At 36.5% G+C, this 21,314-nt stretch overlaps 4 protein-coding genes across 6 annotated transcripts; 3 read left to right on the plus strand and 1 right to left on the minus strand.

The window, feature by feature from the left end:
* The first annotated feature begins 1,368 nt into the window (after positions 1 to 1,368).
* On the plus strand, positions 1,369 to 6,973 carry LOC141648501 (HVA22-like protein k). The gene is made up of 8 exons (XM_074457205.1): positions 1,369 to 1,695; positions 2,817 to 2,875; positions 3,345 to 3,442; positions 4,719 to 4,770; positions 5,746 to 5,809; positions 5,949 to 6,044; positions 6,498 to 6,570; positions 6,694 to 6,973. The coding sequence occupies exons 1-8, from the start codon at positions 1,663 to 1,665 to the stop codon at positions 6,783 to 6,785; spliced, it is 567 nt and encodes a 188-aa protein (XP_074313306.1). The 5' UTR covers positions 1,369 to 1,662; the 3' UTR covers positions 6,786 to 6,973.
* A 1,154-nt stretch (positions 6,974 to 8,127) lies between these two features.
* LOC141648503 (deSI-like protein At4g17486) lies at positions 8,128 to 10,829 on the plus strand. 3 transcript variants are annotated; one of them, XM_074457207.1, is made up of 4 exons: positions 8,128 to 8,412; positions 9,603 to 9,843; positions 9,940 to 10,227; positions 10,315 to 10,829. In XM_074457207.1, the coding sequence occupies exons 2-4, from the start codon at positions 9,660 to 9,662 to the stop codon at positions 10,569 to 10,571; spliced, it is 729 nt and encodes a 242-aa protein (XP_074313308.1). In that variant the 5' UTR covers positions 8,128 to 8,412; positions 9,603 to 9,659; the 3' UTR covers positions 10,572 to 10,829. The 3 variants fall into 3 exon arrangements, with proteins under 3 accessions (XP_074313308.1, XP_074313310.1, XP_074313309.1); XM_074457209.1 differs by lacking the exon at positions 8,128 to 8,412 and adding an exon at positions 9,102 to 9,150; XM_074457208.1 differs by lacking the exon at positions 8,128 to 8,412 and adding an exon at positions 9,230 to 9,330.
* Positions 10,830 to 12,759: 1,930 nt separating this feature from the next.
* On the minus strand, positions 12,760 to 16,296 carry LOC141648504 (NEDD8-conjugating enzyme Ubc12-like). The gene is made up of 6 exons (XM_074457210.1): positions 16,154 to 16,296; positions 14,934 to 15,047; positions 13,895 to 14,003; positions 13,436 to 13,514; positions 13,225 to 13,341; positions 12,760 to 13,138 (listed from the first exon to the last, which is right to left on the minus strand). The coding sequence occupies exons 2-6, from the start codon at positions 15,040 to 15,042 to the stop codon at positions 12,998 to 13,000; spliced, it is 555 nt and encodes a 184-aa protein (XP_074313311.1). The 5' UTR covers positions 15,043 to 15,047; positions 16,154 to 16,296; the 3' UTR covers positions 12,760 to 12,997.
* Positions 16,297 to 16,969: 673 nt separating this feature from the next.
* On the plus strand, positions 16,970 to 19,570 carry LOC141648502 (dolichyl-diphosphooligosaccharide--protein glycosyltransferase 48 kDa subunit-like). Its single transcript, XM_074457206.1, has 8 exons — positions 16,970 to 17,390; positions 17,479 to 17,615; positions 18,341 to 18,466; positions 18,583 to 18,636; positions 18,745 to 18,858; positions 18,987 to 19,042; positions 19,124 to 19,165; positions 19,336 to 19,570. Exons 1-8 carry the CDS (start codon positions 17,090 to 17,092, stop codon positions 19,418 to 19,420), a joined length of 915 nt encoding a protein of 304 aa, XP_074313307.1. The 5' UTR covers positions 16,970 to 17,089; the 3' UTR covers positions 19,421 to 19,570.
* The last annotated feature ends 1,744 nt before the right edge of the window (positions 19,571 to 21,314 follow it).

The following is a 21,314-nucleotide window of genomic DNA, read 5'->3' on the forward strand; positions in this document are numbered from 1 at the left end:
GTATGAATAGTGTAAATGTGTAATGACCAATGTCACACCCAAAAAGGAGGACTACTTTCAGATTAAGTATAAAGCCAATGTTTATTCGGAGTATTATTATTATTAGTAGTAGAATAGGTTTGTTTGCGACCAATGAAGGATGTTTGTAATGTTCTTTTTATTTTAAAATAAAAATTGGTGATTATTCTTTGAAGGAAAATGAAATAGCGACACCCGGTGTTAACAAATTTGAGTAACACCGGGGACAATTTAGTAATTTACTTGCTTTTTTACATCCATCTGTTACTTTTTTAAATTTCAAATTGCTTTATTAGTTAAGGGTAATTTTGGAATGCTAAGTATGTGGATTAAAATTATTGAAGCACTCGAAAATATTTTGCTTGCGATCAACTGAGCGACAGCCATGGCATCAAACCGGAATACGGTTGCAGAATCTGGAGTTTATTAAATAAATTGAAAAATACTTAGATTCGCTATCTATACCTTTGATGAGACCCAGATTACCAATATGATTGACATCATATCACAATTTTGACCTAAAATGTGATGATAATTAGGTTAACAACATTAATATTTGGGAAAAATTAGAGGACCTTCAGAATTGAGGGGGCGTACTACTATGTTACAATTTCACAATTTGTCCATCCTTCATTTGTAGATATCGAGGGCAATATGGTGACAATAAGCTTGTTGAGTGTTGACGCCTTGACGGCATGGCCGCATTGGGAAAATGAGTTTCATCTAGATGATGATAAACAGATTCGAATTCCAATTATACCCTTGTAACATTGACGCAAAAATGAAAAGTTATTTATTATTTTCAATTAATCTGAATATTTTAATTTGGGTGTTACCGAGTTTCGGTAACACTCGGTGGCGCCCTAGCACTCCCCTTCTTTGAATAATTAGACATCAAATTGGAATTTTCGATATCATTAATTTGATTTGGATGCAATTAACCCACAAAAATCAAGTACCATAATATGAGTCATCAAGCGTGACCGTTGTGATACTTAATTTCACTTCGGTTAATCATTAAATTTGAATAAAATATTACTTCCTCTATTCAACTCCACTCTACCACTTTTCTTTTTCACGTTCGCCAACGCGTGAGTACATCCTAGAGAAAAAAGTAAATATTTTATATGTGATATTCATTTTATCATTATGATTGTCTAGACCGTCAATGATATTCAAGTCCAAATTTCGAGCACCTTCTTGAATTGTGGTAATGTTGTGGTAGAGTACTAGAGTTGTTCATTATACACATTCATTAAACCGGGATCATCCAACCCGCAAATCAAATAACTATGAACAATATGTGCAAAAATTTACAAAAACTCAGCCCACTAACTCTCGGACTCAATTGTTCGCAAGCCTAAAACATAAACTTCATCTATATCGGGTCCAAAATCCAAAATCACCCCTCTATTCTATTTCGACCCGATTAATTTACTAATTAATTATAAATAAATCCAAAAAAAAATTAATGTTTTCGTTAATTAATTTACAGGGAGGTTTTCGTAATTAATGATCTCGTTAAAAATAACGGAATGATTTGCAGGGAAGTTTATTTTAATTTCAACATCTTTCCTTTCTTTGTAACCCAATTTTGAAGCACTTTCAAATCCCTAATTTCGCAAAATTTCCCCTTTAATTTCGATGGCTTTCATGGGATCAAGCCATCCTCTTGAGGTAATCTCTTTCTTTCTTGTTTTTATTTTTGGATTTTCCCCAATTTTCTGAGCAGATTATGATTTTGCTTCTCTATAATTATGGATTGTATTTGTATTTTATGCTATTGTTCATACATGTAGTGGGATTCTGATTGAATTACTGTTAGCTTTAATATTGAAACGAGGAACATGCCCAACATTGAGAAAGTTTGCGCCTTTTTGTTAATTTTGTTGAAAGTTTGTGTCTTTTGATGTTGTAATTGAGTTCACTAATACTCTTTGGATGTTTTTGTTGAAAAACATGATAACAAACCTTGGTGGAACCGACTACATGTGTCTATGATAGTGCAGAGTATGTGTTTTTCGATAAGAAACCTTGGTTGAACCCACTGCAACATCATTCCTATCGAAAAATTTGATGCCACTTTCATTTGAATGTAGATTGTCTATGATAATGCAGAGTATGTGTTTTCCGATATGGTAGGAGACTAGGAGGCAGTGGCGTAGTCAGGAATTTTATGTAGGGCTGGAAATTTTAAGGTAGTATCAACACACCAGGATACACCAAGATATGCTTTTACATGTGTAGTGATTTATTTGATACACCAAGTCCGTTTTTTTTTATAGGATGACGAATGTAATGTAGTCCGGTAGAATGATGGGAGATAGTAGTATCAGCACACCCAGATATGCATTTCCATGTTTGGTGGTTGAGGTTTCTTGATTTTTTTTGTTAGTACTTGCATGTTATGTAGTCCGGTAGAATGATAGGAGGTAGTCGGATAATGAAGATGTGGCGGTCCAAGTGTAGGCTTCAATTTGATGTTTTGGATTTAGAGTCTCCACTTTCTGCGAATTTTTCCATACTTGGTCTGAATCTATGAGCGTGTCAAAGTTCTTAACTTAGGTTCTGGGATGGAGGATTAGGGTGGTTTATGTAGAGTTATCTTTCTTAAAATGACACTCGTTGTGGCTGAACAATTCCTGGAAGTAATAGTTGTAGTTTCTTAATTTTATATCTTATGGGTTTTTGTGTCTGTGTCTGTTGGTGGTTGTACTTTATTTTCTTACGACTAAAAAAAGTCGGCCAGTTTGTGGATGTATGAGTTTACAATTTTTCAAGAGGATATGTTGATGCAGGTTGGGTTGCGATTGCTTCTTTCTCCGCCTGGTTCAAACATAGTTGTCCGAACAGCTTGGTTAGTCTGAATCAGTATTTTCAACTTTTAACATTTGTATAATCATTTAGAACCTAAGACAAAAAGTATATTTTCTGGCCCTTTTGGTGTGAGGTCATAAAACGGAGGATTAATAATGAGATTTTGTGGATAAAGTAGCTAAAATTTCTCATTTGTATTCCCACCGTAATGGTCCTTCTTTAGCATCTAATGAACTATCCTCTTTTATTTTCCTCATCAACTATTACCTTGCATAATTATGGTAATGGAAATTAGTGAACAAACTACAACTTGATGGTAAAGTCGCATCACCAATTTACCATGCATTTATCTTGGGAAGATTCTAATAGGACGGACTACTCTTAAATCTATTCATTATTCCTTCATTAGATAAACTTATATTAAAAAAAAAGCTGTTGGTGTAAGGCATATTACTATTGATATCGTTGCAATTATGAGTATGCACATTTCCTAATTCAGTCTAATTCAGTTGTTCAGTGGGGGTTGTGCTGCCTGTGTATTCGACATTTAAAGCTATTGAGAGGAAGGATCCAGATGAACAGCAAAGGTGTCTCGTTTACTGGGCAGGTTAGTAGCATATATGACATCCTTATCATTTATCACCTAGTGATTACTGGTCCCTTGTCCTTGATACAAACCTTGGTGGAACCGTGGAAGTGTGGTAATTTTGGTGCTTCGGCTTCCCCTTGATCCTTCTCTAGTCCTCTCTGTAATGTTATCCATTGTTTTGTGTGCCCGACTTTCCTTCATTATGTTGTATCCAGTGATGTAATGGCACAAAATAGACATAGGAAACTTATGTTAGCTACCTTCACTATCCATTAAAGCTGCTATTTGTGCAAGTTTCAAACTTTTTGACATGTTCTCTGCATTGGTGATGCTCCTATTTGTTCGTATGTTTGATTTGTGATGCTTTGTTATATTTTGAATTCTAAGCTGTTCATTGCAAGTTAAGGTCTAAAATCCAGATGAAGTGTCCACTTTGTTAGGAAATTGAGTATGCACAAAACAGGAATTGACAATAATAAACCACACCGAATCGACTTCGCTTTCCTAATAGAACAATTCGACCCTATATTAGTGCCAGGGTTATACCGAACTTCCTATTGAGATAACATGGTGTCCTCTGTTTTCTGGCACAAGAATCAAAGATGTAATTCAGAAGTATTTTATGTGTAGTTTGTTAATCGTTCAATGATGCAGAAGACAAGATTGTTTTTCTATGTTGCAAGCATCTTCAATCCATGTCTATTTATATAGATATGAAAAGCTACAGGGGGAATGTATTTGTGAAAAGTTACAACTTTTCACAAATTCTGACATATTTAATTTCTGTTGCGGGAATTAAAACCCGTCAAAGTTTCCCGGGCATTGCCCCTGAGCCCCCCGTCATAGTTGTTCAAATGAAAACTATACCGTAAGTTCGTAAATAATTATGCTAGCGTACAGTCCGTACTACCCGAACGTGCATTATATTATCACGAACTTACCCATCTACGAACCAAACTTAAATACGCTAAAATGAACCGGAAATTACACTTAAATTACCAACATTTGTTCTATGTGCTACTACATTCTAGGATTTTGATCTTTTGGCTAATTATCCATGTTATATCTCTTTTTATGTTACGGCAACCTTCTGATTACTGATTGTTGGGTGCAATGAGATTGTTAGTGCCTTTCACGGTCTTGAGTTGTATGCTTAAAAATCCTTTTTTTAAAGAAAAAATGGTCATGTTTCTTGTCTCTAGATTTAAGCTTCTTTGTATATCTCTTTGGTTTTGTCATCCTAGTGGGGTCTTCTGCACATTTATATTGTAACCCTTTGGTTGATATGATGCAGCATTTGGTTCATTTACGGTTGCTGAAGCTATCACTGACAAGCTTATTCACTGGTAATTTTCAGAAAGTTGACACTCTTTTATTACATAAAGTTGTCCCCTATATTTTCCATGCTGTATGTTTTCTGTTAAATATAAACTTTGGTTTCCACTGAATCAATTTTTTTTTTTTTCAATTCTTGGTGGGAGGATTTGATGGGAGCCATTGAGGCACTGGGGTAATGTTGTTGTTGTTGTCTTGGTGGGAGGATTTGATTTTTTTCCTGCTTGGCAAGCATAACAAAGATTAAATTGGGAGGGATTAATGAAAACTCGAGAAAATATGGAGAGGTTGAAGTGAAGGGAAATTCTCCATATGGATCAGGGGATTTGACTTATTTTGGCTTCTTTCATTGTTTCTTTTGTTTAGGTTTCAAAAACAAAGCTCATTAAATCTCTTGAAAAGTGACTTCTGTTCACAACACGTCCTTAAGAAGCCCATGGTGATGCTTGGAGCGATTTCAAAATAGTATTTCAAAAAGCCACCGTGGGCGTGTATTATATAGCCTTTCAATGTGGTAGTCTCGGACTATCTCGAGCAACCGAGTCGAATTGAGTGTAGCTTCTCAGCACCTACTTATATTCACTATGACTGTTTTGGTGCCACATGGCTATCCCCTTTAATCGTCTAGCCGTTTTTCAACCCACCATACCCCTAGCACGAGCATGTGGAATAGGACAGTATACAATATACACCGTTTAATTGGTTATTTTGAAAATAATTATGATCACCATGTTCATTTTGCATTCCTATGATACAATATAGACATATTTTCAGTCGAATCTCACGCCGTCTCCCTTGATGCCGTCGGAAATGCGTACAAAAATCATCAAATTTAGACATGTGATACCATCCTTGGACATTGTGTCAGTTGAATTTACTCCTAAAATCTGATTTTTGTATTGCCTATTTAGGAGTATTGCCTTTATGTTATCTTTTGTGTTATGAGTTTATGTGAACTAAAGTGTTTCTTGTCTGGTTTTTATTAGGTTGCCCTACTACTACCACATGAAATTTGCTTTCCTTGTTTGGCTACAACTTCCTTCGACCGATGTAAGCTCCATACTATATTCCTTTTGACAGGTTCTCTCTGGTCGAGATCATGTTTAGTGTGGGATTGTTGGAATTATGTGGGAATTAATGCGGGTTTTTGGGTAGGCAAGAATAGCTTATCAATTATTGTCTATTGCAGGGGGCAACTCAACTCTACATGAACCATCTACGTCCTTTCCTCTTGAGACATCAAGCTACACTTGATCACATTGTGGGATTTATGGATTACCATTTGGTAAGAATTTAAAATTGGTTTGGTCTATATTTGTTGAACATTCCTTTATCTCTTGCTGATTAATGTGCGGATACTGACTTAGTGTTGAAATCTCAGTAACAAATAGATCTTCCTTCACCTTGTATAGTCGAAATTGTATAGATTTTAGATCTATCACAACTCTTTTCACGCGTACTGTTGTTATTTAGTACACTTATATTGGAGATTACATACCAAAGTTGGCTGGTGTGAGTGGTAAAGGCTCTCATCTCTTAAAAAAGTGGTCAGGGGTTCGATTCCCGACTCTTGCGAATCAAAAAGCCAAACTTGGGAGGGGTCAATCCATTAAATTGCCTTCCGTACCCGAAGGAGATTATCCTAGCTGTGTTTCATCATTATCTCAACCTAGCATAACGAGTTATTAGCTGGCTCTGGCTGGGAATACTGATAAATAACTGTTTTGTGGACTTGCAGACTAAACTTGCAACTTCATATGAAGCACAGTTCCGATTTTTAAAGAAAGTCATGAGCCGTATTCTTGCTACAGGTATGCACATATATATCTGGTACTCCTTTAGAATATTACGCTTTTATATCTAAATTATGAATTATTACTACCTCTCTCTCTCTCTCGTGTTCCCTGTACATGACGTTTGCTCGATCTGAACAGTTTATCGGACACTAAGGGGCAGTGGTCGTGGTATTGAAGGTCCATCCGATCAAGAAGAGGAAGAAAGTTCTGAATCCGATGATGAAGATTAATAATGATACTTGGGACTCTTAGGACGCTTAGTGTAATTTTGTATAGCTCTGTAAATAGGTTAACAATGATGTACACTGTACAGTAGTAACTTTATGTTTCATGAAATGCTCCAAACTTCTGAGGAGTCGTATACTCGTATGTTAAGATGTATTCACCTCTAATAACTATTGCTTATATGTTTCGGAAATTTCTTCTATTATTGTTTATATCAGAATCGAACTTTCTTCGTTCAAGGATGTGAAGTATACTCATTGTTTTGGTCAGCCTAATAATGTAGCTGACTTTATGGCCAATTCGAGTCATTCGGGTCCATGTTTGGGTTGGGTTGAAAGTCATTGGCATGACAATATGAGCCTACATATGGGCTAAGGCCCAAGTCCAGGAGCAAGAAGAAAAAGTGACGTATGATGGTTCAAACCGTATAGAAAAGAGCGCCATCAGAGGAAAATGAAGTCAATCATGGAAAGAACAAAATCAGGTGACAGTGAAGCAAAGCAGACAAAAGCGAAGCCAACTTTGCTTTTTGTCATTTCTATAATTGCATGCCTTCTCTTTCTAATTATTATTGTCTTTGAATCTTGTTGACTCCAAATTTCTTAGGAAATTGCACAATAGTACTATTGTACAAACAAAGGATGATTTTCCTTTGTGGAAATTGAATGAAATTTCACTTAAATGCTCCAATTATGTGGATGTAGTATTAATTATTCGGTCCGTTCCAGTAAATAGATGATTTAAGTTAATAACGTAAATTACTCAAGTATTTAATCTGCATTGACACTTGAGATATATATATAAAGAATTAACAAAGTGAAACTAAATTACGGGAGATGATATTAGAATAATTTTTTCATTCGAAGATGTGAAGTATACTCGTTATTTAGGAATAAGTGATTGCTGGTTTGAAATGACTATTCGAGATTTAAGAGAGTAGTGAACGAGTAAGACCCTACCAGTGGAAGCGTAAAATCCGGTGATAATTATTACTGGGAGTTATGAGCAATTTGGGAATAATTAATAATATATGGATGTTTAGTGAGATAATAATCACGATTAAGGTGTTACGTGATAACTTCGGCCTAAACATGGCCCACGACATATCGTACTGTGTTTGGCCATGTCAATTCCTATGTCGTTTTAAAATGGGTCATGGGCTGTCCGGGGACGTGCCAACCCAACGACCCGCGTATCCGCTTCCATCTCTACGTTCTCTCACATCTAACACACAGTCATAGTCCTCATAGAGTTATCAATCGTCCGTACTCCATTTATTAACATTAATTAACAATTAACTGTAGAGACAGTTACTATATTAATCTATATTGTTTTCCCAGCTTTATTATTTGTTGAAGGTGTAGCTTTTAATAAAGAAATAAAGGAGATAAATTGCAGGTGCTAAAAACAGCCTTGTTAAAATTTGTCAGCAAAATGTGTGGTGGTTTCTTTGATTCACAATAACTCTACTCACTATTATAATATTATAATAATATTAATATTATCCAAATAATTTTAACCCAAAAACAAGAATAAAAGAAATGGCGGGTGAATTTGTACAAAGCTGCTGCTGCTGATAACCAGGCGTTTCTTTTCAACTTTGATGGTGGTTCTTCCTTTAACATTTTTTAGGTGATTTTTTTTTTCTTTTTTACATTTTCTCAATTGGGTAATTCATAAATTTATAATATTGTCTGTAATTGTTGATATTTGGTGGTATAAATTTATAATCATGTGAAAATTTAGCAATTTTTCTTGTATTTTTTTCATTCATTATACAATTCTTTTTCTTGGATTAAATGGTTCATCTTGGTTTTGCTTTTTTTTTGTAACTGGGATTTTAATGATGTGATTTGTTTGGGTTAATCTACATTTTAACTGCATTTTCTGGGAATTTACCTGCTGTAACATTGGTATTGTTAATCTTCTTCTGGGATATGCTGCTTGCTTTTTCTTGGTTAATTTGTGAATTTCAGATGATTAATCATGTTTTTTTTTCCAGGGAAATTAAGATTCTTTTCATATATCTCATGTTTCCCTTACAATAATTGATCCAAATGCATCAACTTTGTATTTTTTCGGTAGGGTCAATGATAGGGCGTCACCAGGTGTTACCGACTCTTGGTACCACCCTCTCACATGTTTATTATAGGGTATATCGTCTTAGTTGTCCCTACATGGTAGATGTGAGAGGATGGCGTCATCTCATTTTCCTTCTTGTGATATACAGAAATGTCAATATTGACAATAATGAGGCCCCGACACTAGTTTTACCTTGTTTGAACTATATATTCACACCTTTTGGGATCCAAAACTGTGGTTGATAACTTGATTAGAACCTTTCTTTGACATTTGTTTGAGATTTTACTGGTATGCTCTTCTTAGCTTCGCATTTTGTAGGTGTTTCTGCTTACGTTTTGTAGACTCGCATATCAGCATATGTGAGTCTACAAAACATTTTGTTGATTCGTTTGATAAAGTCTAGACATAACAACGACAATAACATTATCCCAGACCCCCAGTACTTCAAGGGCTCCCGCAAACTGCAGGGTAAGGTGATTAAATGAAATCTATTCTATGGTAGAGATATTTAAACTAAGAAGCTGAGGTCATAGCCTCGAAGGTGACGGTTTGGCTGTGTTTTAAATGGTTGGCATTGTTTGTTTTTCAAACACTTAGTTCCAATTTGTTTGCACATCAGAGATTCAGTAAGTTGCTTGAGCACTATATATAGGAATGACGGTCATATGGAAGGTAAATGCTTAATTGTTCACATGTTGTTTTTCCTTTGACAATGGTTTTCTTATGGCACTCAATTCCAGGTTGGAACTACACATCAAGGTGTTTCTTGTCTCATAGGTTCCAGCCTCACCGAAGACATGACTGGTAAGACTGCACGCAGAAAAGGCAAGTTTGCCTCTCGATTTTGTCTGTTCGCTAAGGTGAAATCAGCAGATAGCACCTCCGGCTTCACTCCAGTCTACCTTAATGTCTATGACTTGACTCCTGTCAATGGCTACATGTATTGGGCAGGCCTTGGTATTTTTCACACCGGTGTTGAAGGTTAGTAATTTTGTATGCTATATTCTCAAGTTTAGGAAGTCGGGCATGCGCATCATAAGTTAGTTGAACATAGTGTTCCTTTGTTGTTTTTGACAGTTCATGGTTCAGAATATGCTTTTGGCGCTCACGACTACCCCACTAGCGGTGTCTTTGAGGTTGAACCTCGACAATGTCCAGGGTTTAAGTTCAGAAAGGCAATCTTCATGGGAATGACGACATTAGATCCTACCGAAGTGAGAGAGTTCATGAAGCAACAATCTAGAAATTATTATGGTGATATGTATCACCTAATCATTAAAAACTGCAACCACTTCTGTGACGATATTTGCAACAAGTTAACAGGAAGAAGAATCCCTAGATGGGTTAATCGACTCGCAAGAATAGGTATGTTATGCTGTATTTCTTACTCTTCCTCTCTGTGAGGGTAATTTCCGTGTCATTGGGATGATCTGTGTTTCAATGCTTGGGCAGGCTCAGTGTGCAACTGCATATTACCAGACAGTCTGAAAGTGACGACTATACAAGAACCCGAACTTGAAGTATTTGAGAGCCAAGTCTTTGAATGTGAAACTAAACATTTACGGCCATTCAACTGCTTTTCATCCTTGTCAATGTCACGTAAGGAGGACGAAATTTCATCCCTGTTTCTACACACACATTATAGCGGATGCCTACCACCCTGGCAGCTAACTAGGACCAGACCGGATATCTTTGAAGACCAAGATTGACCAGAAAAGCTCTCGCCTTTCCAAAGAGTTAAATGTGTCAGGGAGTACTAAGCGGTGCAATGTCATTGTGCATAGATGTTAGGGAGTGAGTTTAAATGTGGCACCTCGCCATTTCGGTTTGTTGTATGAGAGCGTGTTTCGGCTTTACTGAGTTTTTCTAAGCAGTCATCTTGTGTTTGCTTTTGCCCAAACTGTCTGAATTCTGTACTTCCTGCACAAAGAACTGTCTCTTTGCAAGTGTGTTCACTATGAGGCTTATAATCCTTTGTTCAACTATGCATGCATTAGATGCATATAGTAAGGTACTAGGTTGAGACTTGTTTGCGAGTATTATGTGCGATGGATAAACATGAAAACAATCGCTAGACGCAAGTCATGGCTCTTCATGTTGCATTAAAATCTTCATATGTGCATCAAAGGTATGCCATGGGCAAGGGTGCTCCGCCATAGGCACCAAAGGAAGAAACCGGGCTTTGATGAAATCCGTGACTGATCCTAAAAGGACTATTATTTTGTGTGCACACCTAGGTTGCACGAAAACGGACACGGACACGACACGGACACGCGACACGGTACTTGAAAATTTTTAGGACACGGACACGGCAAAAAAAAATCAATATACATATTAAAATAAAGGGAATTTGAAGAACTTTATAACCAACATCTAAACTTTGGTCATTTAAAGGCCACAAAATCGTAAAATGACAATCAAGATTAATGTCTTATACGTTAAAATCAACATGTCTTAATTAAAAACTACAAATTTCCAAATTACAAACCCAAATTTAAATAAGCATTCAAGTCTTACAAAATAAAATAAAAAGTATCAAAGGTTCCAAATTACAAACCCAAATTCGACTCTTACAATACTATTCGCCATAGTTATCAAACCGAATATTTTCCGCAAAATATATTAACATTAAAAGGCACCAGAAATAAGTTGAACAAACAATGCTCACCAAAAGCTGAAAAAAAGGGAGTTCACGGATCATCCTTTGCACCATTGTAATTATTCATTAAACTTCTTTCGGTAAGTCGAAATAACAACTCAGTTATTCGCTTCTGAAAATTACCCCTAAATGAAACAAACCCTAACTTCAGAAAAATCTACAATAATCTCCAAATTTAAAACCCCCAAATTTAATAACAACAACAATAATAATCATTATAACGATTGATTTTGATCATTTAGAAACTTATTATTATGTATAATATATATAGAGATTAATATAGAAATAAAACATAGATTGAGAAATTAGGGGAAAATGAAAAAGCAAGATACATGGCGAGAGAGGTTGCTGGCGGCGAAGGGAAGGCTAACGGTGGCCGGACTCAGGCGAGGGGAGGCTGGAAGGCGTTGTAATGCAAGAGAAACAAGGGGAGAAATAAGATGTAAGGGAAAAATGGAAAAGTGAGATGTCGTGATAACTGATAAAATGAGATTTTGATTTTAAAATTGCTTATTTGGTGTGTCCATCGGACACGGGCCGTGTCCAACCATATTGGACCGTGTCCAACACGTTTTCTTTTAACATAAAAAACGGGGACACGGTTCAAGGCGTGTCCAGAACGTTTTCAGGTGTCCGACACGGTGTCCGACACGGGAACACTCAAAACTAGGCGTGTCCGTGCAACCTAGGTGCACACTGTCTACCAGGAAAGCCTAAAGACGACTAATTTCAAGGTTAATTCACGTGCAAGACGATTTCCTTCATTCGCTTCTGACGGGAAGAGTCGCAGTCATATGTCATGCACAAATCCCACACTACCTAAAACGACGTTAAAAAAAACTCAAAACATACAACAGTTGACATTACCTGTGCAAGAGAGTTCGTTTATATTACCATCTTAGTAACCAAAATCCAGAGTCGAGGTGGTCGGGAAATGTTGATGAATTCTTGTTGACAAGATTACCTCGTTTTAACAGTCACCTAGGTGTTACTACTCCCTTCGTCCATACATTTGTTTACCTTTGATTAAAATATCTCTCACAATGAACAAAAAAGGTAAAAAATGACTAGGACGGAGGGAGTATCAGATTACCAAATTTGAAGATTATACTCCGTATATAATAGACAGCTCAAGCAATATCTAGGAGCATGGACGCAAAAGTTATGTTGATCACTCCTGATACCTAGAGATGGTATGCCTAGTTTCCAGCCATACGGATCGTCTTGACAAGACATGGTTGATCATCCAAGTACATGATATTCGCAAAATCAAGATTCAAATGACACAATCTCCTTGTCAATGGACAGAAGAGTGTATTTCACAATTAGTACATTAAACTCGCAAAAGATATCAACCCATTAGTCAGATTTCATGATGCAGCACAAAGTATACCAGAGGATCCAAGTACATTTCTGGGGAACAGTTACATATTTGGGACAAGTAGCCCTTTCTATGAAAAACTTACCATAGAACCCTTAAGAACGACACCTTGGGAACAATGTCTCCCCCACATAACCCCCTGCCATTGCTCTTCTTACATTGGACTCGAACAATTTCGGATTATCTCTCAACACAGCAGCAGCATCATGATTGAGCGGATCTTCATGATTTGGTTCCTGTTTACATAGAAAACATCCAGATCAAGACCACAAACACATGAAACAACTCACAGGCCTTTGCAAATCTAGGTAAATGTCAGTACCGTGAAGAGATGATACAAGCCATAGATGATTGTATTTACGTTCAGAACAGGTTTCCAGTCTTCTCTTAAAATATTAAGGCATACATTCCCTTCCAAGTCGATGTTAGGATGGTACACCTGCCAGTGTCATACACCGTAAAAAAAACATGCAATGGAATCGACTACCAATGTTCAAGCAAAAAAGGCAATTATCCATGACATTAGTACTTACCTTAGTTTTGCACTTGACCTTTGGTGGCTCATGGGGGTAGACAGACGGAACTTGAAAGGAAAACACAAATACACCGCCCCTGCAAAAAAGTCCCTCCCCAAAATTAAAGTTATCTTCGAACCTCAAGTAGATAAGCAGAACCCAATTTGTTAAATACACTAAAAACCAAGACGACAAAAGCTTTCGCTCACTCTTTTCGTTCCCCCCTTATAAAAGTTTGTATATACGAGCCCTCAACCGTGTTTGAAAATCATATACAAGAAAGGAAATAAAGGTAAAAGAAACACAGGGCCTCTCAAGATAATAGGCACCTGACGCAGGAAAAGGAAACAAAATAGAGCATTCTCGAGATATATAATGTGGTCGTGGTAGTATTAAATGATAGGTCTGACATCGAATTCGATCAATATCATAGGCAACCTAGAGATATTTAAAATGCTTGATAGATTATGTACTTACATATAATATCCCTCATCAGGACGTATAGTGACTTCAAAGTTCATGAGGTCGTCCTTTCCATTAGGAAATGATATGTTACAGGACTTTGGAAGGTTCAGTTCACTGATATCTACAACAAAAATAATGCTGAAACGTTAGAGAGGCAGGGAGCTACTATATTTTAAAGCTTCAACAGGTCAAAGTGAACAAAGCAAGGTTATATCACGTCTAAAACAAAAATAAATCTGATTAAAAAGAGGTGCTTATAAGTTGCAAACGTGCAGCCACCAGAAAGAAAATAATAAAAAAGAAGAGGAACTTAGGACACTACAAAGAAAGTGATCCAAGACTTAGCAAAAAGAAACGGAAGTAACTACAAGCCACAAACGGTTGTCAGTATAGAATTTGATGAACAACTTCCATTTAAAGCTTTGAAATTCTAGCCTCCGCACTGTCCGCAGCATGCAATTACTTACAAATTTCCATGCAAAATTCTAATCTGCGTGTAGTTAGCTCAAGGCCACAACACCATAGGTTGAACTTTAACAATTTACTTGGGCTCTCCACTTCTCTGTGAGGTACATCCGTACATTTCATCCATAGAGTCCAGCATGGAGAAAGAAGTAGTCGGAAATGACTCACCTTAGTTTTAAAAGGCAAGAGGTGACGAGCACACCAACCGCTCGTGGCAACAAGGCACAATGAGCAAGGTAAAGGTACGTGCCTCATGCACACAAAGCACGCTATTTCAGCAAACAAAATTGTATTTTTCAATAGAGAAGATTCTATTTTAAAAACTTTAGAGTGGGTTAATATGTGAAGAAGTAAAAGGCGACAATAATGGTGTAAAAGGAAAGGGCTAATAAGAATCAAAAGAACTACGGTTAAAAAATGAAATAAAAGATATTATGCACAACTTTTTATTTCGAAAATACAAATTTGTTAGGAAAAATGTGATTCTACACTTCTTATGTATTATGTATATAAGGTGTATGTCTTCGCTTCATCGCCTTTAAAAAGCTCGCACCTTTGAAATATAAGGTCTGAATAGTTAATATACCTTTGTGTACGCGTAATTCTCCAGCTGTTTGCTTCTTGACATGCGTCTTTCCATTAAGATTCTCAGCATTTTCTCTCTGTTTTGCTTTTACCTTGAAAAGATTGATCATCTTCCCTGCAGTATTTTAGAATATGTCAAATTAGATCTACGAGAAAGCACATTTTGGAGCAAAGAAGATGTCTGATCTATTGGTTCACATAAGAAATTCCTTCAGAAAGACGGCATCAAAACCGCCACCGCAAATAAAATGCACAATTACATAGATAAGTCGTTACCACGACCAACTGATGCACATATGATTAAAATCCCATCCTACTTGTAAAGCAAACACATTACCAAAAATAAAAGCTGCCAGCTGTATATGTTTTACGATGTATACCATACATATCCCACAAAACAGTCATCTCAAATAGCTGAGGTAACACAAAACTCAAAGACGAACAATGCTAGGTAAAAAGATCCGAAAGACTTGTCCATATCTGGTAAGAACTTAATTACATAATCAATGCACTTTAAGACAATGCCGAACTGTAGATAAACATTAATACAAATTAGGTTTAGACCAAACTTCACTGCGTGTTTGCTTGCAGAAAGTCGTCTCCCCCACTAACATTCTGAAAATCAACTTTCGGCAAAGGAGCAAAACACAATGAGACAGTCAATTCAGCAGGCGGCAACAATGAACTTAATAGAATATCTGTATGTTTAATCATAAAGACGACAACACACAGAAAGTCTCTCCCTTTTCCCTAAGATTTTGGTAAACAAGCAGGTGAAAGAAGCTATTTTCCCATCAATTGCAGCAATAACACGGTAACACCAATTCACGGTTCGAGTAATTGGGTTGTTTACAGTCTGAAAAATTCAGACTTGAGCATCATAAGAGCATTCTTACTGCTATACTTGAGTTACATGATGATTTATCCTAGGGTTAAAATTAAAGCATCCAAAGTCGAAACAAGTGAATGGGCATCCTAAAATATACAAAGCGGAAAAGGGAAAACCCGGAAGAAGCAAGGAATTTAATAAATAAATAAATGAGCATAGAAAATTAAACATGTAAAGCAGGAATCGGTGATCAAAAATCGCAAAGAAAGATGAGAATAACGCAGATGAAACTCGATTGTTTTAAACAAGTTGAAGTTGAATAAAAATACATGTATAATAATCTAAGAGATTGTTGAATAAGGATTAATAATAGGGAGGGGAGTAGTAAATACCTGATTAATAAGGTCAAGAATTGAGAGAACAATTTCAGGGAAGACGGACGAGAAACGGGAGAGAAGGCCAGGCACTCTGTTGCTTTTATATGCCAAGGAGGCAAGGACCCAAGCGTTATTATTTACAAGTTGTTGGATGAGTCGGTCTTGCTTGAGAGGTCACTATCCGTTTTAGGCTCAAGCCGAATCAAATACTACCCCATGATGTCAATAAAGATACAAATTTTGGCATTTTTTAGGCAATTTGCCATGTAATTTGGTACGTATTTGAATAATCTTAAACTTAAGACGGATATTATCCTTAAATGAGAATTTATGTTTTGTGATATGGGATGTTAAAATAAAAATAATTAGATTGATTCTCTATTTATGATCAACTTATATGAGTCTTTCAAATGAAAAAGGTAAATGCAAAGATTTAAAATCATCACGCAAGAGTCGATATGACCGTTCAAAATTAGCAATAATGTCAATGACTTTATTCTTAATCATCTACTCCGTCTAATATTACTATAACTCTATAAAAATACCAATGATCGATATGAAAATTGAATGAAGAATCCAAATACAAACGAACTACATTTCTACTCTAATCCCGTTTTTTTTTTCCTTTTTGTATAATCTGGGGTGTCGACCGTCGACAACAGTATATAATTCCATCGCCGCGTGTACTCTCTCAAAGAACCAGCTGGTCAAAGAATTTGCTCCATTTACATAGAGATGGATATAAACACGATCGAATCCCTGACCTCATACTTTATAGCGAAGTACTAAATCGACTCATTAATACATTAATCCTAAATTTTATACTCCATTAGCAACACAAATCGGGTGAGATTTTGACGATCGCACTCTGGTGCACACTGCACACCACTTGGAGTCATTGAACCATCTAAAAGTCGTCACTCTTAAACCTCAAAAACAAATTGTGGAAGTATGACAACAAAACCACACTCAAAAACCTCAACAATGGCGAAAACCATCATCATCCTCACAATCATCCTCCTAATTTCAACCAAATCACTCTCATTTTCGCCGGAAAATCCTTCAGATCGCCGGATTTTAGTCCTTCTCGACGATTTCGCAATCAAATCATCTCATTACATCTACTTCAATTCCCTTTCATCTCGCGGTTATTCCCTCGATTTCAAGCTCTCTGATGATCCAAAACTTGCTTTGAAACGTTACGGACAATACTTGTATGACGGTCTTATCATCTTCGCTCCATCCGTCGATCGTAATTTCCTTCTCTCCATCTCTTTCATCAATTTTACGTGAATTTGATTCATTAAGTGTTAAAAATTTTGAATTTTTGTGTTTTTTAGGTTTCGGAGGATCGATTAATCAGGCGGCTGTGCTCGATTTTGTTGATTCCGGTAGAGATTTGATCGTTGCGCTTGATGTTAATTCTTCTGATTTTATTCGGGAGATTGCTACTGAATGTGGTGTCGATTTCGATGAAGTAAGACGTTTTCTTTTGTTGTTTCAGTTGTTTTTCAGTTAAATAATATCAAGTAATGCAGTTATACTGCTAAAAAGTTTCAAGCTTTCGGAAATGGCAGAGTCTTCATCTGTTTTTGGCTATATTAGTTTACGACTGTCGAAACACGCTGTAGCACTAGTTAATTCAAGCTGTTGATTACCTTACCGTTTTCTATCATGTTGTGAAAAAATTAATAAGCTTCATGTACAGTTAGAGTATTTTTACTTTAACCCGTCATTCTGTTGGTTCATGTTCTCTGAATGTTGCAGTGTAAAGGGTGTGTTTGGATAGCAAAAGTGGAGGCAAAGGGATGGGCGGGGGAGGGAGGGAAGAGAAAGGGAGGGAAGGGAAGAGGAGGGAAAATGAGATGTGGGTGTTTGGATACAATTTCCTTCCAAATCTTGCCTATTGTGGAGAGATTTTGATTTGCCTTGGAGGAGGGAAAATAGATCCCTCCAAATCTCTCCCCCTCCATTTCCCTCCACCCTTATTTGCTATCCAAACAAAGGATTTTGAATCCCCTACTCTCCCTCCCTTTCCTTTCCCTCCAAATCTCTCAATCCAAACACACCCTAAGTCTATGGTAGGCACACAGTGTTCAGTCGGTTTTTTTTGCAGGTGTCATTCATGCTTTGTAATTATATGTCAACTAGTTCACTGGCTTTTTGGACTGACTAACTGACTAGGCTGTTTTGGAGTTGTAGGACCCTGGAGCGATGGTTATAGATCACACAAGCTATGCTCTGTCAGGCAGTGAAGGCGATCATACACTAGTTGCTAGTGACAACTTTGTTGAATCAGATATCATTTTGGGGAGCAAGAAAATTGAGGCAAGTTTGATGCATAGGCATGGATATACACGGATGATGTTGCTTCTGTAGCTACCACTTAACTATTCATCTGCTAGTTATTTGATGAATGATTGTTTTACATGAATTTGTTGTAGGCGCCAGTACTTTTCCAGGGAATTGGTCATTCGGTGAATCCTTCTAACAATCTTGTAAGGAATGCTCTATTTGGTGTTAAAGTAGTGGAAGTGTGCTCAACCTTTATCATCAAGCGACATTTTTCTTATAGTTTCTTATATCCCTTAGTGCAATTTTCGCAGGTTCTGAAAGTGTTGTCGGCTTCTCCATCAGCATATTCTTCCAATCCGTCTAAAACGTTGGCTAATGCACCATCGCTCACTGGGTCCAGTATCTCACTGGTTTCTGTGGTTCAGGTAGTTTATCTTTGATATCTGTCTTTCTTCCGAGTATCAACCAATCTCATGTTAGGCATCCTACATAATCTCAGTTGGGAATATTCTAAGCTATTTTCTCACCATCTCTTACCTTTGGCCCATGGCAGGCAAGAAACAATGCTCGTGTGTTAATCTCTGGTTCCTTAAAGATGTTTAGTGATAGGTAAGTCTGTTAACTGCGGAAGAGTATCTCTAATTTTATTCGTTGGCTTTCTGATGGTTGAAAATCCTTTTCTTTGTTCAGATTTTTGAGGTCCGGAGTGCAGAAGGTTGGGAGCTCCAACAGGTAAAGAGAGTTTTGAGTTTTCTTTTGCCTTGTTTTCTTTGTAAGGCTGTTGTTTACCGTGACATCATGTTTTGGATCTTCTTGTTTGACTTTAGACATCAGTGGTGCATTTTAGGGTATCATAGTCGACTAATCTCGGTCCAAAATCTAATGCTTTCTCTTTAATGCAGATGGCTGGCTTCTTCATTTTCACCCTTGCGCACCTATACAGCAAATAGAGAACTCTTGATTACACCGGGCTTAACATTTGTCTAATTTAATCTTAGTCCCCTAAAGTAAAGAAACTCAATTTTTGTTAAATACATCTGTGAAAATGTCATTCAAATTTCAGCTCGAGCTCAATTCAGTTGTAGAGTAAAGCCTACTTTATGGTCTTATATACAAATACATCGTTAAATTCCCTCATGATAAGCCTCACGCAGCGCCCGCAGCATTTTGTACAAATGTTTTATCAGCATCATTCTTGATGCAGTTTTCATTAGAGACGGCTTTTAAATGCTGCATACATACGTTTGTCCTAATCCCTCGGCCACACACTTATCTCGAACCCTACTCGGGGTTCAATTCCTTGGAGCTCGTGCTACCGGCCTCACCCTCTGCTGAATTATTTGATTCCAATTTGTTCTATTAAGACTTTGATGGAGAAGTCTTAGCTCGTTTGGTAGACATTTGTATTGGCAAGCAATCATAAAACACACGTGACAATTATCTCATTATCAACTAATTTGTTCATATTGAATCACATGTTTAATGTAATTGATCGTCACCCTGAAATACACTTTGTCCTTTACAACTATACCATGTAATTATATGAGTAAACATTTAATTAATACTTTCATAAAAGAAGTGACACCGTATATTTTTTTTTTGTGTTAATCAGGTCTATCCAGTATTATGGATAAATCCATCTAAACAGCGCTGGAGTGAGAGGGGATAGCAAGGGCGCCCGCCCTTACTAACACAGGATAAATTTGATGTTTTTAGTTAAAAGTTTCGAAAAATTTTCGAGGTTACCCTATACTAATACCCCTTTTGTCTCCTCTGGATTTTTTCGCCACCGCTGACTCCAACTCTTGACTCTGTCATTGCCTCTAAATGTGATTTTTCCATTCGCAAGAGTCAATTTTCGGAGCATTGATGATTTGTTTAAGACATGAGTCTTAATTAAAGCTGCGTTGTCATTACCCTAATTAATTAGAAGTACATTACGCTTAGATTTAAAGACCCCACAACAAAACACATAAACTCCCATACTCCATACTCCTAAGTGATTATTATCATGAAGTATATGCGTCATTATGAGAAAATTATTCCCCTTAATAAGCCGCAAATGATGCAAAGTAAGATAGCTTAGCTTACACAATTTGTATTGTTACATCCTATAAATGTTGACTTGGTACAAATAGAAAAAATGAAATAGAAATAAATGTGTGTGGGACACTAACTAATACATACATGCATGCCATCAATTGATAATAACGGTAAATCTTGTTATTTACACTCTATAACTGACCATGCATCTTTACCCAACTCAATATTACAACTGGTAGCCGACTTAATAAATTACTTACTTAACTACTCCAAGAAGCAATAAACTTTACCATTTCATTAATAAACAACGTACAAGCAAGTCTCATATACGTGGAAGACATTTTAATTAATTAATTAATTCAAGTACGTACCAGGTTTGCACCATTTTGATTTTCCACTTTAATCATTTGGATAATTATGTTTTATTTATTTATTGATATTATGATATGATCATCCATGCATATTAGGAGTGTTGTTTTCTTTGAATACTTGAACATGAGTCATAGCCAAGATTTTATGATGTTATGATGTGTTTATGAATCGTTATGACATTTAGTAACGTCAGCTTAATTTTATCTATACAAGATTAATGATGATATTTTAGTTCTTGACTTTATCTGCGAGAAGAAATTCAGCGAATATTGGTGCTTTTTTTTACCTTCTAAAAAGCTTTTCTTGTATGGTTGTGGAATCTGCGTGTGTTTAATTGTTTATGCTTATCAAAATTGGTCTATAGATAAAATTAATATTGAAACGTCTCTTTAAAAAATTAACTCAAAAACAGTATTACTTTCATAAATCGAACTTGGCTCTCTTTTAATCATGGTCATACATAATT

Source organism: Silene latifolia, chromosome 3 (genome assembly GCF_048544455.1).
Source record: "Silene latifolia isolate original U9 population chromosome 3, ASM4854445v1, whole genome shotgun sequence".
NCBI lineage: Eukaryota > Viridiplantae > Streptophyta > Magnoliopsida > Caryophyllales > Caryophyllaceae > Silene > Silene latifolia.

Excerpts from the sequence above, each read along its gene's own strand:
- LOC141648501 (XM_074457205.1), top strand. The coding sequence starts at position 1,663 with ATGGCTTTCATGGGATCAAGCCATCCTCTTGAG. Across the intron at positions 2,876-3,344 it reads ATAGTTGTCCGAACAGCTTG|TTGTTCAGTGGGGGTTGTGC; the intron begins GTTAGTCTGAAT and ends AGTCTAATTCAG. Across the intron at positions 5,810-5,948 it reads TACAACTTCCTTCGACCGAT|GGGGCAACTCAACTCTACAT; the intron begins GTAAGCTCCATA and ends TGTCTATTGCAG.
- LOC141648503 (XM_074457207.1), top strand. The coding sequence starts at position 9,660 with ATGACTGGTAAGACTGCACGCAGAAAAGGCAAGTTTGCCTCTCGATTT. Across the intron at positions 9,844-9,939 it reads TTTTCACACCGGTGTTGAAG|TTCATGGTTCAGAATATGCT; the intron begins GTTAGTAATTTT and ends TGTTTTTGACAG. Across the intron at positions 10,228-10,314 it reads TAATCGACTCGCAAGAATAG|GCTCAGTGTGCAACTGCATA; the intron begins GTATGTTATGCT and ends ATGCTTGGGCAG.
- LOC141648504 (XM_074457210.1), bottom strand. The coding sequence starts at position 15,042 with ATGATCAATCTTTTCAAGGTAAAAGCAAAACAGAGAGAAAATGCTGAG. Across the intron at positions 14,004-14,933 it reads AGAATTACGCGTACACAAAG|ATATCAGTGAACTGAACCTT; the intron begins GTATATTAACTA and ends TTTTTGTTGTAG. Across the intron at positions 13,515-13,894 it reads CCTGATGAGGGATATTATAT|GGGCGGTGTATTTGTGTTTT; the intron begins GTAAGTACATAA and ends ACTTTTTTGCAG.
- LOC141648502 (XM_074457206.1), top strand. The coding sequence starts at position 17,090 with ATGACAACAAAACCACACTCAAAAACCTCAACAATGGCGAAAACCATC. Across the intron at positions 17,616-18,340 it reads GTGGTGTCGATTTCGATGAA|GACCCTGGAGCGATGGTTAT; the intron begins GTAAGACGTTTT and ends TTGGAGTTGTAG. Across the intron at positions 19,043-19,123 it reads TTAAAGATGTTTAGTGATAG|ATTTTTGAGGTCCGGAGTGC; the intron begins GTAAGTCTGTTA and ends TTCTTTGTTCAG.